We start from the raw sequence: 16,168 nt of genomic DNA, 5'->3' as shown, positions 1-16,168 counted from the left end.
CTGCTTTTGTTCTTATCAGTTGCTAACTCTGTCTCTCTGTGTGTGATTGCATTTCTCTGTCTGTCTCTCTGGCTGCTGATTTGTTTTTGCTTGTGAAACCAAGCTTTCCAGAAGCAGCTTTCCATGTTGTGATATTATGTATTAATAATAGCAATAGTGCTGGGATATTATGTATAATCAATAATAATAATAATAATTACTCGCCTCTAGTCTGTGAGCTCACTGTGGGCAGGGAATGTCAGTGTTTATCGTGGTATTGTACTTTCCCAAGTGCTTAGTATAGTGCTTTGTGCACAGAAAGTGCTTAGTAAATACAATTGACTGACTAAATAAATGAATAATAATAAAAACAATAACAATAATAGTGGTATTTGTTAAGCACTATATTCCAAGCACTGTACTAAGAGCTGGTATAGATACAAGATAATCGGGTCAGACAGACATGGGCTCTCTCCGCTTAGGCAACGTCTGGGATAAAATAGGTCCCGGACCTAAAGAAATTTTCTTATGGAATTAATTTCACCTTCTGTTCAAACAAAAGCCAAAGGCTACAGGTCGCCTCACCTTCCCACCCTCTTCTACCTCACTCCTGCATCATCTGTGCACTTAGGTCCCTGCCCCCTAAACACGATACCCTCACCCCATCCCTACAGCACTTACGTACATTTCCTTCCTTATGCTCTGTTGCTTCCCCTAATCCTAATGTATTTTAATGCCTGTCTTCATGTAAATTTGGAGTCATATATGCCAATCTGTTGTACTCTTCCAAACCCTTCCAACAGTGTTCTGCTCACGGGAAGCTCTCAGTAAATAACTGTGATCGCTTGATTAGTCCCAAGCTGTAGAAATCTGGCTCCAAGTACATGTTGCAAACCTCTATCTCTCTGTTAATCTCCGGGTACGCAGTTTAAAATCTCAGTCTACAATCTCTCTTTCTATTCCTTCCCATTGTACTATGGATTAAACAATGCCCTGGCCCATTCTCCTGTCAGCGAACCCGGTTCCGTCGCAGAGCTAGCAGGTGGATTCCCGCCAGCCTCCCCGCAGCCCAGCCCATCTTTGGGGTGTGCTCAATGTAGGAAGGTCGAGATTTTTTTTTAGTTTAATCCTTGTTTAGTGTAAATCAGCAAGGAGGCCCAACCAACCTCACAAAATATGTGCTTCCAAGTCTAAAAGCCTCCCAATATACAGCTCCTCCCTGGGCTAGCAGGCCCCACCTTCACAAACAGACTCTCCCTGTTGGAATTGCCTGCTTCCTCTTAGGGAAGCAACAGGGTGGGTGAATACAGCACGGGCCTGGGAGTCGGAAAATCATGATTTCTAATCCCGGCTCTGTCACTTCTCTGCTTTGTGATCTTGAGCAAGACACTTCACTTCTCTGTGTCTCAGCTACCTCATCTGTAAAATGGGGATTGAGACTGTTGAGCCCCATGTGGGAGAGGGACCGTGTCCAACCTGATTTGCTTGTCTCCACCCCAGCACCTAGTACAGTGCCTGGCACATAGTAATCACTTAACAAATACCATAATTATTAATTATCATTATTCTTTGCATTCTCTTTCACTCTGCTGAGTTCTAAAATGCAGGCAGGTGGAGTCCTAGTCCAGAGTGACAAGTTTCTGGTTATCTTGGGTTTTTGCATGGGTCAGGGCATCGGACCTGGAAAGAAACAAGTTGCTTCCTGAGACTTCAACAGCACTTCCTAAAGAACCTATATTTTTTCTCCAAGTTTCCTGTCAAAGTAATAAGCGAGTCTGTACTGGGTTGAGGCAGGAGAACTGATGAAATCACAATCAGAGGTAATAGCGCTGAATTCAGTTGGCAATAATAACTTGAATTTGCTCCTCCTGTCTTTGAGAAGCTTAGAGTGCTTCACAGGTAAGTTAATAAATCCTCGCATTTTTCATTAAAATGATTGCTAGGTATCATGCAAATCAATTCAATAAAACATTTAAACTATAACTTTTCAACCGATCGTACTTATTGAGCGCTTACGCTGTGCAGAGCACTTGGGAGAGTACGATACAGCAGAGTTGGTAGATATGTTCCCTGCCCACAACGAGTTTACAATCTTAAGGGGGAGATGGACATTAAAGAGTAAGTATAAATATTTTTTTAAAAACTGAAACTGTAAAAAGTGTAAGGACTCCATGGAACAGCAAGAGGGAAGAACAGGGAAGGGAGAGGGGAGTGTCAAGGAAGAGGGAAAGGATGGAACTGTGGTGAGAACGGTAAGGAGGCAGCTCAGGAGAGCTTGGGGAGATAGAGGCAGAGGTCCTGTGAGGACCTTGCTGGGGAGAGGCTGCCCCCCACCCCCCATCTCTCCATGATCCCCCTCCCCTCTCTCCAAAACTTCCCTCGTCTGACTCTTTCTCTCCCAGGTCTTTCTGCTGCTCCTCAGGGCAAATGTTAGTTGGTCAAACTCCTAATCTCTCACATCTCCACTGCATCTCTCCCAACTGCCACTCAAGCCCTTGCCCACCACCTAAACACTAAAGAACCCTCACCTCACTGAAGCACCTAAGTATATATTTTTATATTCTATGGATTCCTCCTACCTAAAATGTACCCTAGCGTCTGTCGCCCTTCGGGACTGTGAGCTTCTTGAGAGCAGGCTCATGTCTGCTAACTCCATTCTACTCTCCTAAAAGCTTAGTACAGTGCTGTACACACAGAAGTTCGATCAATTTAGTGGAATGACTGGTAAGGGGAGTAAGAGGGAAAGAGTGACTCTGGCTTAGTCTGTCTTGAGCATCTCTGGCAAAGGAGGGGTGGGAGGTAGCTTAGTGGTGGGTCCTCTGAGACCATCTCAAACACAGTGAGGGGACTTCATGTAGTTATTTGCCCTGGTCCTATCCTTCTCCCCCTATGGGGTGGCCCTGAGTCCGGGCAACAGTTTTCCAGATATATGGGGTTTTGACTGTAGGAATTTTTACTGCATCATTAAAGCTTCATGGTTCCTTTGGCGTTTCTAGGTAAACTTTAATCAAGGTCTGAGTCCTGTAACGAGCCTTTGGCCGGTGAGACCTCGACATGGACTTCTTGCCAGAGATGTCCGCGAGGGCATCTTCTGGCAGAAGGCAGGCCACTGAGGGCTTGGACACAAGGTTCAGTGCTTGGACGCCTCTCATCAACAAACCCTGCAATAAGCAGGTGAGTTACATTTTGGTCTGAGCAGTGGTGGCGGGCTCCGGAGAGGGGCCGCGCCCCTTCGCCACCCTGGGCGGGGAGCACCGGCCGGACACAGATGTGGAGTGCCGGTCCACGGGCAACGTGGGGGCCCCTGCCGGGTCCTGGGCTTGGCCAGCGAGCCCCACGTAGCTCCAGGACGGGACCCGAGGTGTGGCAGGCGGGGTGGACTGGGGTGCATGGCTGGGTGGCAAGGCGGTGGCTGACAGACCAGGTTGGCTGGGGAAGCAGTGTGGCCTAATGGATAGGGCACCCACCTGGGGGTCAAGAAAACCTGGGTTCCAATCCCCCCTTTCTCTGCTTTCTGACCTTGGGCAAGTCACTTCACTTCTCTGTGCCTTAGTTACCTCATCTGTAAAATGGGGATTAAGACACTGAGCCCATGAGGGAGAGGGACTGTGTCCAACCTGATTAGCTTGGGTCTACCCCAATGCTTACTATAGTGTCTGGCACATAGTAAGCACTTAACAAATACCATAAAAAATAAAAAGAGGGGTTTTTGTGTTTGTTTCCATCCCTGAAAATAAAATGTGAATTCAGTTTATTTTCCTGTGAAGTAAGTGGCTTCGTGAGGCCATTTTAAATCCCCCAAAAGGTATGGCCTTTGAAATGACTGACTTCTCCTGACAGCGAAAAAGGCAGACTAGATATACCATATTTACTTGTATAATTGCCACAGTTTTTAACATAATTTATGTAACATCCACAAAGGCAGTGGGAATCAAGTTCAGCTATAGAGAGAGAAGGAGAAAAAGAAAATCAAAGGAAAAAGAAGGTCAGAGAGCAGTTGAGACTGCTTCTCTTCTCTCAGTTCTCTTAAGAATTGCATAAAGTAGGCACTCAAGAGATTAAGCTCTCTCCCTTCACCTCTTCCTCCCCTGAGACAATTTCAAAGAAGAAATCCCTCCCCACTCCCAGAGTTCTGATGCTTTCCCTTATCCTACCCCAGAGCCCAACTTTTAAAGAGAAACTCCTTTTTGAGGTGACCATATTCTGACCCTCCTCTTCCTACCTTGAATTTGCTGCTATCACCCCTTACAAATCATCTGTACATGGTACCAAAAAAAATTATTATTTCCTCCTCAAAAATTAGGGTGAGAGAAATTATGGAGTGGAGGCAATCGTGCAAGGAATTATGGTAAATTTTTTGGCAGTATGTAGATGTTCTCTCTTGTTGGGAGATTTCACCTTTAAAAATCTGGGCTTCTGTGAATCACAGTTGGAATTGATATGAAAGAGAATTGTCTTTTTTTTTCCAGCTCTTTCAGGAAAGAGTTGGCCTTATTAGCCATTGGTTTGATCTTTGGACAGACAAACAACGCAAACAATTTCTGCATACAATATTGTTGAAATGTAGTAAATCACAACTAAGGTAAGTTCATTACAAGGCTGCATTCATTGTTCTTAGTAGTAGTAGTATGTTTCGTACAAAGGTAATGTTTTTGTCATTCAATAGTATTAAATGCTTACTCTGTGCTTAAGCATTGAGCTGAATGTTTAGCTATATGGTAATCAGATCAGAAACTTTTCTTGGGAGAGCAAGTTTTTGGCCTCATCTTCCTAAGAAGCTTGGTAAAAAAAAAATTAATTATTGGGAAATTTCTAAGAGATCTCCCTCCCCCTCTCAAAGTCTATAACCTCCACCTTTGCTTCCATTCCCAACCCATTCCATCTTGTCAAAACACTTGCCCTCTTCATTCTTTCCTCCCTGACCGCCATCTTCAACTGTTCACTTTCCAGTGCCTTCTTTCCCACTATTTTCAAACTGCTTTCGTGTTCATGTATCCCTTATCCCCAACAAACCCTCTTTTGACCCCCACGGCTCCCTGCAGTCATCGCCCATCTCCCTCCTACCATTTTTCTCCAAATTCTTTGAGCGAGTTGTCTACACCCACTGCCTCCACTTCCTCTCCTCCAATTCTCCCCTTGACTCCCTCAACTCTGGCTTCCACCCACTTCACTCCACCAGAATTACCCTCTCGAAGGTCGCCTGTGATCTCCTTCTTGCCAAATCCTATGGCCTCTACACTGCTGTCCTAAGCTTCCTCCTCTCAGCTGCCTTTGACACTGTGAACCTCCTCCCAACCCCTTCCCCGGAAACATTATCCAACCTTGGCTTCACGGACTCCATCCTCTCCTGGTTCTCGTCTTATCTCTCTGGCTGCTCATTCTCAGTCTCCCTCGCAGGCTCCTCCTTTACCTGCCACTGCTTAATTGTGGGGGTTCCTTCAATCTGGGTCCATTTCTATTCTCCATCTACACTCACTCCCTTGGAGAACTCATTCGCTCCCACCTGATTTTTCTCCTTCTCTGCAGTCTTGCATTTCTTCTGCCTTCAGAACATCTCTTCCCGGATGTCCTGCCAGTACCTCAAACTTAATATGAAACTTGTCCAAAACAGAACTCTTCATCTTCTCACTCAAACCCTGTTCTCCCCTAGACTTTCTCATCACTGTAGAGGCAGCACCACCATTCTCCCAGTCTCCCAAGCGGTATTGTCTAATGGAATGGGAGTCAGAGGGCTTGGATTTTAATCTCGTCACTGCCGCACGGCTATTGTGTGACCTTGGGCAAGTCACTTAACTTCTCTGTGCCTTGGTAACTTCATCTGTAAAAGGGAGATTAAATCCTACTCCATCCTATTTAGACAGGGACAGGGACTGTGTCCAGCCTGATTAGCTTGTATCTACCTCAGTGCTTAGTATAGTGCTTGGCACATAGTAAGTGCTTAACAAGTACCAAAATTATTATTCTCGACTCAACTGTCTCATTCAACCCACATATTAAATCTGCCACTAAATCCTGTGAGTTCAACCTTCACAACATGGCTAAAATTTGCCCTTTCCTTTTCATCCAAACTGCTATCATATTAATCCAAACACTTATCCTATTCTGCCTTGACTACTGCATCAGCTTCCTTGCTGACCTCCCTACCTTCTGTTTCTCCCCATCCAGCCCATACTTCACCCTGCTGTCTGTATCATTTTTCTACAAAAAATTCAGTCTGTGCTTCCCCACTCCTCAAGAACCTCCAGTGGTTGGCCATCCTCCTTTGCTTCATAGAGATCCTCCTCACCATTGGCTTCAAAGCAGTCAATCACCTTGCCTCCTAATAATAATAATTATGATATTTGTTAACTGCTTACTATATGCCAGGCACCGTTCTAAGCACTGGGGTGGATACAAAAGAATCAGGTTGGACACAGTCACTGTCCTATGTGGGGCTCACCATCTCAATCCCCATTTTACATATTAAGTAACTGAGGCACAGGGAAGTGAAGTGACTTGCCCAAGGTCACACAGCAGACAAGTGGCAGAGCCGGGATTAAAACTCAGTCCTGAATCTTAGGCCCGTGTTCAATCCCCTATCTTACCTCACTGATTTCCTACTACAACATAGCACACACTCACTTTGCTCCTCTAATGCCAACCTGCCCACCGTACCTCTATCTCGCCCGCCGACCCCTTTCCTATGTCCTTTCTTCTAGCTTGGAACTCCCTCCCCCTTCATATCCAACAGACCATGGCTCTCCCCTCCTTCAAAGCCTTATTAAAATCACATCTCCAAGAGGCCTTCCCCGCCTAAACCGTCACCTCTCCTACTCTCTCTTCTTTCTGCGGCATCCCTGCACTTGGATTTCTACCCTTTAATCATCCCACCGTCAGCCCCACAGCACTTCCGTACCTATCCGCAATGTATTTTAATGTCGGCCACCCCCTCTAGACTCTCAGCTCCTTGTGGGCTGGGATCGTGTCTGCCAACTCTGTTACATTGCGCTCTCCCAAGCGTTTAGTTCAGTGCTCAATAAATATGATTGATGAATTGAAATGGGAAAATTATGGGAAGAAGCGCGCGTGGGGGGTGATTTGAAGTTCTATTTTAGACATGGTGTGTTGGAGAAGATGGCAGGACAGCCAAGTGGATATTTTCTGGGATCAAGAGAACATGCGGGATTACAGGTCAGCCGAGCAGTCGGGGCTAGAGGGGTAGATTTTGGAGTCATTTGCATGGAAGTAGTAGCTGAAGCCATGTGAGTGGATCAGCTCCCCAAGAGAGTGTGAAGCTAAAAGAGTAGAGGACCCAGAACAAAGCCCTGAGGGCAGGGCCGGAATAATGGAGGAGCTCACGGAGCTTAAACGGCAGGCCGACCTCCATAATTGGGTCCCGTCTTGACCTTTCCCATATACCTGTTGCTTGGGGTATTATGCAGATGATGGTTTCTCTGAAAACTGCCAAAGGGATGCTGCTCTTGAAATTGTAAGGAATGGGACAGCAGAGACCCAATCAGTTCACCCTAGGGGGCTTTGCCCTGCCCCTACCTCTTCATTCAATCCTATTTTTTGAGCACTTACTGTGTGCAGAGCACTGTCCTAAGTGCTTCATCTCAGTGACTCCTGGAGGAATCTTTTTGGGAGAGATAGTAGAAGCACGGAGGTGACTAGAAGGCGACTCCCCCGCCACACCTTCACCCTCTTTTCTGACCAGAACTGCTTTTGGTTTCACTTAACTTCTCTGTGCCTCAGTTCCCTCATCTGAAAAATGGGGATTAAGACTGTGAGCCCCACATGGGACAAGCTGATTACCTTGTATCTACCCAGTACTTAGAACAGTGCTTGGCACATAGTAAGCGCTTAACAAATACCATCATTATTATAAGGAGAAACTTCAGGGTGAAGCAGAGGGGAGGAAGAGATGTTAGGACACACAGTCCCAGAGAGGATCCTTCTGACTCCTACTCCCCTCTTACCTCCCTGCTCCCTTCATCGCCAGGAGAAAGGAGTGGACCGTGGTGTCAAAAGCAGCAGAGATCCAGGAAGTTCAGGATGGATGGAGTAGAGCCCTGGGCTCTAAGGAGGTCATCGGTGACCTTAGAGTGCGCAGTTTCCTTGGAATGAAGGGTTGAAAGCCAGCTCGTAGAGGGTTAAAAAGAAACCTGTGGAGAGGAAACTAAGGCAGTTTGGATAGAAATGGGAGCAGAGGGATGGGGCAATAGCCGGAGGGGATGAGAGGACTTTTTTGAAATGGGTGACTTACTGTTAAGCTCCGTGAGTATTATTGAGTATCTGGCAATGGTATTTTGAAAAAAAAAAAGCCTAGAGTGAGTTAATGGGCCTTCAGAAATACCTAACTCATATCATGTGGATAAAGTATTCCGTGACCATATCTAGTGGAATATGCACATTCTCATTGTGGAAGGTATTAAAGGCCATATAGTACGACTCTAGTAGCAACAGCATCCCTGATGACGTCTGGGTGTTAGGTGAAGAAATCAACTTAGAGTTTGCTGAACAAAAAAAGAGACTTTTTTTTTAAAAAAAGGCTGAAGGTCAAACTTTTTAAAAACCTTACTTCCTGCCTGCTGCAGAAATGTAGTCAGATCATAAACCTTCTCCATCACCCTGACCTGCTCCCTTTATTTATCCCCACCTCCCAGCCCCACAGCACTTATGTAATAATAATGTTGGTATTTGTTAAGCGCTTACTATGTGCAGAGCACTGTTCTAAGCGCTGGGGCAGATACAGGGTAATCAGTTTGTCCCACGTGAGGCTCACAGTAATCCCCATTTTAGAGATGAGGTAACGGAAGGCACAGAGAAGTTAAGTGACTTGCCCACAGTCCCACAGCTGACAAGTGGCAGAGCCCAGGAGTTGAACCCATGACCTCTGATTCCGAAGCCCACGCTCTTTTCACTGAGCCACACATCTGTAATTGATTTTTTTATATTAATGTCTTTCTCCCCCTCTAGACTGTAAGCTCACTGTGGGCAGGGAATATGTTTGCTTATTGTATTGTACTCTCCCAAGCACGTAGTACAGTGCTCTGCATCCAGTAAGCACTCAATAAATTCGATTGAATGACTAAACCAATCCACAAAGCTGTAGCCAGCGTCCAGTCTAGTTCCATAGGGTTGCAGACCAGCTAATTCTGTTGTAGCTAGTTGATTTTTTTTTAAGGTATTTGTTAAGCACTTGCCTTGTGCCAACCTATATACTAAGTGCTGGGTAGATACAAGCTAGTCAGGTTGGATGCAGTTCAGGTCCCACATGAGGCTCACAGTCTTCACCCCCATTTTACAGATGAGTTAAGTGACTTGCTCAAAGTCGCACAGCAGACAGGTGACAGAGCCGGGATTAGAACGCAGCTCTTTCTGATTCCCAGGTCCATGCTTGATCCACTAGGCCATGCTGCTTCTCATTAGAGAACTTGTATTTTTCAGAAATATCGTGTGTTGGGTAATTGGGTCTCTGGGAGCATCTAAATTCTTACTTCCCTGAGGCAAGAGTGTCTTCATTCCTAAAACTAAAATGTTTCCTGGGATTGCTTTGCCCTGTTTAATACAATTTTATGTTCCGCTAGAAGTGATTTGGCTTCAGATTTGAATGAAGTGATTGTTATAAATTTAAGATCAGTTTTGCTTTTGGATACTCAACCTCTTCTGCTGATTTCAGTGGCAGTTCTTTATCATCAATAACACTTATTGAGTTCCTATTATGGGCAAGGACCTATATGAGGCACTTGGGAATGTACAACAGAAATAAAAGACACCGGTCCCTGAAAATCATAAATTCTCTAATGAAATCAACTAGTTGCAGTTGAAATAGCTACCCCTGAGGAGTTTACAATCTAACAAACTTGTGTGTAAATTGTCTCGAGGCCTAGTTTGGCCCATCTCTTGGGAAACTGATTCATAGGGCCCTATAAACCCAGCCAACTCTCAGTTCTTCAGAAGTTTATTAGACAGATTGTGGATTACCCAAGCTCTTTGCTGCTTCTCTCTCTGGCTGCCTGCCTACCAGCTTTTGACTATTTCACTGTTCATTAGCACCTCTACCAGATGGTGGCCAAAGGAAATAAAAGGAGATGGAATTCCTTGTAAAAGTTTGTGGGAAGGAGGTTAACTCTCTTGCATAAAATTACATTTTTGGAGCGACTTGTGTATTTTTTTATTCATGCTCTTCTTGCCTACCATTAGAATAGAGAATTAGTATTCTGTTTGTCATAAACTAGGTAGGTTCTGTAAATATAATACGTTGCTTTTGCTTGGGTGACTTTGGATGCATTTTGAACATAAGCACGACTCTGCTAGTATAGTTTCTTCAATACAGCAAAGAGAATTGCTTGCTGTGTTTGGTGATAGCAGAAACTAGGTAGATGTATTTTTTTTTAACTTCCTGATGAGATAATAATGTTGTATTTGTTAAGCGCTTACTATGTGCAGAGCATTTTAGTAGGGCATGGTTACCCCTCTCTGTTTTATTCTCTGTCACCTCACATTTGTTTCTCTTCTGTACCTCTCATTTTCCCTCTAAGGACTCCTGTGTTGCTCTTTTATGTCTCTGTCTACACTTTCTCCTTATCAGTCTCTCCCCTGCAGCGTGGCTTAATGGATAGATCAGAGGCCTGAGAGTCAGAGAAGGACCTGGGTTCTAATTCAGGCTCTGCCACTTGTCAGCTGTGTGGCCTTCGGCAGGTCTCTTCACTTCTCTAGGCCTCAATTCCCTCATCTATAAAATGGGGATTAAAACTGTGAGCCCCACGTAGGACAGGAACTGTGTCCAACGTGATTAGCGTGTATCTACCCCAATGCTTAATATGTTGCGGGCACATAGTAAGCAAGCATTTAAACAAATACTATTAGAAAAAAGCAATCATCCCATGGTATTTCCTGAGCACTTACTGTGTGCAGAGCACTATGCTAAGCATTTGGGACAGTATAATGTATGTGTGTGTGTGTGTGTGTGTGTGTGTGAGAGAGTGTGAAATTTCCTTCAGAAGGGCAGGAATGGCAGGTTTTCATTTTGAGCATGGGAGCTAACTGGGAAAGAAGGTTCAAGGGGGCATGTTTTTTCCAGGAGCAATCAATAAATGGTATTTATTGAGTCCTTACAGTATGCAGAGCACTGTACTAAGCCCTTGGGAGAGTACAGTATAACAGAGTGGGTAGACACATTCGCTGCCCACAACTAGTTTATGATCTACAGGGAAGTGTAGTGTTAGGTCATGGTTTCCCAGGGCAGAATTCCTACATGCATACTTAAAAACCTTTAGCTTGCCCTAGAGTTGACAGGGAAGAAAAAAGGCTCCAACCCAATCTCTGAGTCTACTCAGAGAGTCTACTGAGTCTACTCAGGCGCATACTGCCAGAGCCTGGAGGGCCATAAAGAGTCCCATACTGGGCCTCAGGAGCTCACTGGAGGCAAGAGGAACTCTTGGGTCTCTTTTCCTTTCCCCTCTGTGGCCGCTGTCTCAGGATGAGGCAGATGTCTGGCTCACCCTGGATCCCTACCAGGCTCTGGGGTCAGAGGGGAAAAAATGGAGCTCAGAGTCATTGCCAAGATGCCTGGCCAGCCTGGGGTGGACACATACACCCCTTCTCACTCCCTGACCCTCTGCTGGACCCTGGGATTGGGCCCCAAGTGAGAGAAACCTTCAGCCAGGCCTTGAACTTTGGGGACGGGGAGAGAAACTCCACCTGGTTCAAGAGTCAGGCAGGAACCTCAGCCTGCTGTGGGGCCACCATCGTGGCCCCGCTTTCTCCCCACATGCAACACCAAGGGGTGGGGGAAAGTCAAGATGTAGCTCCTGCCCTGACCCTAAAGCTGTGAGGGAGAAGCTAATGATTTTCTTCCAGTAGTGCCAGGCCTGTAGAGGCAGTGGACTCCTATTGCCTCATGGAACTGGAGCCCCTGAAGAAGTGTACTATTTCCTGGGTGATACACTGTAAGCCCTTTCTATAAGCCCTCATGATTTTCCTTTTCCCCGTTAAGATGTTTTTCTCTTTAAGGAATAATTGGAAGCTGCTGGTCATTTGGAAAAGTCATAAAAGTATCATAGCCAATCCTGCTTAGGAGTTTCCTCGTTGTCCCTAGAGAAGTGATCTTTATAATAATAATAATGGTATTTATTAAGCGCTTACTAAGTGTCAAGCACTGTTCTAAGCACTGGGATAGATACGAAGTTACCAGGTTGTCCCATGTGGGGCTCACAGTTTTAATCCCCATTTTACAGATGAGGTAACTGAGGCACAGAGAGGTTAAGTGACTTGCCCAATCCACACAGCTGACAAGTGGAGGAGTCAGGATTTGAACCCATGACCTCTGACTCCCAAGCCCATGCTCTTTCCACTAAGCCTCGCTGCTTCTCACTTTTATGACAAGTGGTCTTTTCTTGATTTTATAGTTTATAACTGCACAACAAATAGTCTTTTAGATAATGATCTTCTAGAAGAAGGGGTACCGCATCCATCACTAACCGGCAACTGCCATTATATTTCATTTGTGAATGATTTGCATATCAGACACAAAGCAGAAAGATGAATAATTTGTTTAAATCAGATGATCCATGCCCTCATAATCATTAAGACTGTGTCCATACGGATAAACCACATACTGACTAATTTGCCTAACATCACTAATGTACTGGCAGCCTTCAAGGGGAGGAGAAAATCAGGAGTTTGAGTCTGTTTTATGGGCAACAAGTTGTGGAAACTATGAGTCAGCTTCCTTGCCTAACTTGTGGAACAGGTTTCTGAGTGTGTTGAGGTGGACCGGTCCCTGGTTATGCAGTGGCCTGCAGCCCTCCTTTCCAGTTACAGCTTTTCAAGCACACAGGTTCTTGTTTTGTGGAGTCGGGGTAGAGAAAATTTCTCCCCAGCGACAGACCCACAGGAGCGAGACACTCTAGGTTTGGGGGTTCGGACGAACTCAGCTAGGCTTCTGTGGGATGTCTTCTCGTTTCGGCCCGGGTGCCCGGCAAAGCACACTCAGGGGTCATGGTCGCCGGCACGACAGCAGGAGGAGAGGGTGGCCACTGTTTTGCCGCCCAAGTATAGCTAAGCATCGGAAACCAAGTCCTGGCTCCGCCAACTGTCTTCTGTGTGACCTTGGGCAAGTCAGTTAACTTCTCTGTGGCTCAGTTACCTCATCTGTAAAATGGAGATTAAGACTGTGAGTCCCATGTGGGACATGGACTGCGTCCAACCTGATTAACTGGTATCTAACTCAGCGCTTAGTACAGAGCCTGGCACATACTAAAGTATTTAACAAATACCATTTAAAAAAAACAAACACAGACCTCATCACGGCTTCTCTGGCAAAGGGAAACCTTTACAAAGCAGAATCAGGCTCTGTACTAGCCTAATGATTATTTCTCCACTGCATTCATTGGTCTTCATTCACACTTAACTGAGAAAGCCCAACTCCACCAGTCTCTTTAATGTGGCTTCTTTTAACCGCAGTTCACTGGAGGGAGGCTTTTCTTCCTCTCATCACTTACCCTCCGCCTCAGCTTCCTGGCTTCTTTCCCCCGCTGTGGATGCTGCTCCCGCCAAACACTGCTCATCACTGCTGGACGACGAGACGCAGAAAGAGTGGGAGGAGGTTCCCAACCATCTCATTCCCTGGAGATTTAGATGATGGCTATCTGGGATGGTCTAACGGAAATCTCACCGGTGGGAGCGAGTGATCTATCGAAGCTCCTTCGGGTCTACAGCTCTAGGAAATTGAAATGCTTTGCATTTCTTACTTGCAGTTGGCCGGACTTCAAGTGCCTATTCAGTGCCGTGTTCCCAATAGGTACTCGGTAAGCTCTGACGACCATGGTGTCGATGATGATGATAGTCCATCCACATAATCAATTCAACTGAAAAAGTGGAAGTTATTATGCCGTAGAAATCTGCTAGAACAGAGTAATGCACGTCCATATGTTCTCTGCAGTTTTCCTCCTCCCATCTAAACAGCCCACTCTTGTAAAAACTGGAAATTCCATCAAATCCATTGACGCCCTTCGAAGACTCCAAGAATTTTGAGGGTGAAGCTATAGTACCTTATGAGCCTCCCAAATCCCACTTTTCCCTCCGGTTAGTAAAATAACGTAATATTAATAGCATAACATGCATCGGTTGGTACTCATGAGAGTGAACCTACTAGGTCAGTAGCTCTCATCACAGTTTTGGCAACCTCTTTATCTTATCAAGCAGTGAGCCAGAGTCAGTTATCATATTTCTAAGCTATATTATCTATGCCAAATACACATTGTACATTAAGCAGCACCCTGCAAAGCGTTTTCATGAATAATTTAAACTGTCCTTGCCACAGGAAATGAGGGAAGCACATTTGGTTCATCGTCTCCTCACAGTTTCTCATTTTGGTTTATGTACTTCATACTCCAACACGTTCATTAGGCTGTCAAGAGTCTCACTGCTGTTAGAGAATAATACCACTTCTGTTGTTAATGAAGTTTGAGGCATGTTGTGGGGGACTAAAAGGTTCGTCTTACTGCTGCTGCTAGTTGCAAGATTTTGATGACTCCTTAAAGTCTCACTCGTGAACTATGCCGAAGTGAAAGCTACTGATTTAAAGTAAACGTCATTCTCCTGCTGCTGGTCCTCTCTCGATTCATCGACTCCAAAATGATATTGGGAGGGGGTGGGCATGTCAGTCGGCGGGGCTCAGATCCCCAGTGGCTCTGGAATCTGCCTTGCCGATCGCTGCCCAGAAAATGAGGTGTGAAGAAATCCATCAGAGATTTGCAGACCCTCTCCTAATTTTCTTCTGCTTCTTTTTCGGCTATCACTCTGCCTCCTGTCTATTCAGAAAAACTCCAACTAGCGGGCCCGTGGAGGCCTTTCTGAGGAGCCTATGATTATAAAGGCTTGATAAGGTAATAGAGACAAATACCAGAAGAGTCCGTAACAAATCACAACTTCAGCTCCCCTGTCTCTCATATCTCCCTCTGCTCAGTCACGAAATTCTCCTGGGAGAGGTACCGGAGCGCTCAAATCCAACAATTGGCACCTCTCCCAGAGACTAAGATGTCTCCTCCCGATCAGGGAGTGTTGAGAGGCAGGGAAGAGGGAGATGTTTGAAAATTGGCACAAATGAAGAAGCAGTAATAATGACATTCACCACACTCTGGATGTGATGTCCTGAAGCAAGCACTTGGGGAACTTGCCTCCCCTACTGATGGACATGGCCTCCTCTTCTCTCTCTCAATACCCAGTGTGATTTACTCAAGTTTTTAATGCTTTTCCTGGAAAATATCTGAAGAGAACTAATGAGAGTTGGTGCATTCCGGTAATAAGGTGTTGGGTGAGGAGGGTGGGGGGAACCATGGCACTATTCATTATGATGAGTATGGTTTATCTGTGGATCTTGCTTATTCATAATACCCTTAGTCACAGAGAGCCCTTCCTACCTCTCCTCCCTTCTCTCTTTCTACCACCCACCCCACACGCTCCGCTCCTCCGCCGCCCACCTCCTCACCGTCCCTCGGTCTCGTCGACCCCTGGGTCACGTCCTCCCGCGGTCCTGGAACGCCCTCCCTCCTCACCTCCGCCAAACTGATTCTCTTTCCCTCTTCAAAACCCTACTTAAAACTCACCTCCTCCAAGAGGCGTTCCCAGACTGAGCTCCTCTTCTCCCTCTGCCATCCGCCCCTTTACCTCTCCGCAGCTAAACCCTCTTTTCCCCTTTCCCTCTGCTCCTCCACCTCTCCCTTCCCATCCCCAAGCACTGTACTCGTCCGCTCAACTGTATATATTTTCGTTACCCTATTATTTTTGTTAATGAATTGTACATCGCCTTGATTCTATTAGTTGCCATTGTTTTTACGAGATGTTCTTCCCCTTGACTCTATTTATTGCCATTGTTCTCGTCTGGCCCGTCTCCCCCGATTAGGACCGTAAGCCCGTCAAACGGCAGGGACTGTCTCTATCTGTTGCCGACTTGTTCATCCCAAGCGCTTAGTACAGTGCTCTGCACATAGTAAGCGCTCAATAAATACTATTGAATGAATGAATGAATGAAGATCAGGAGCATTTCATTAGGAAGGACTGGCAAAAGATACCTGGCCTTTATGTGCTTCCCTCACTTGCGGTGACCTCTGTGCTCACCTGTTTCACTGTTGGTGGTTTGAGCAGGACCTCGAACCCAACTGCCGGGGCCCAGGTCACTCTGTCGCCACTAGGGTCTCTGTTT

General features: G+C 45.8%; 1 protein-coding gene across 1 annotated transcript in view; it reads left to right on the top strand.

Moving 5' to 3' along the window:
• Window positions 1–16,168, top strand: part of ECT2L (epithelial cell transforming 2 like) — a 68,319-nt gene that overhangs the window by 4,873 nt on the left and 47,278 nt on the right. Inside the window, 2 exon segments of the mRNA XM_039911167.1 lie at window positions 2,976–3,153; window positions 4,449–4,561. Coding sequence (XP_039767101.1) covers window positions 3,034–3,153; window positions 4,449–4,561 — 233 coding nt within the window. The 5' untranslated portion in view covers window positions 2,976–3,033.

This window comes from Ornithorhynchus anatinus, chromosome 2, assembly GCF_004115215.2.
Source record: "Ornithorhynchus anatinus isolate Pmale09 chromosome 2, mOrnAna1.pri.v4, whole genome shotgun sequence".
In the NCBI taxonomy this organism is placed as follows: Eukaryota; Metazoa; Chordata; class Mammalia; order Monotremata; family Ornithorhynchidae; genus Ornithorhynchus; species Ornithorhynchus anatinus.
This window is presented reverse-complemented; position numbering and strand designations above follow the sequence as displayed.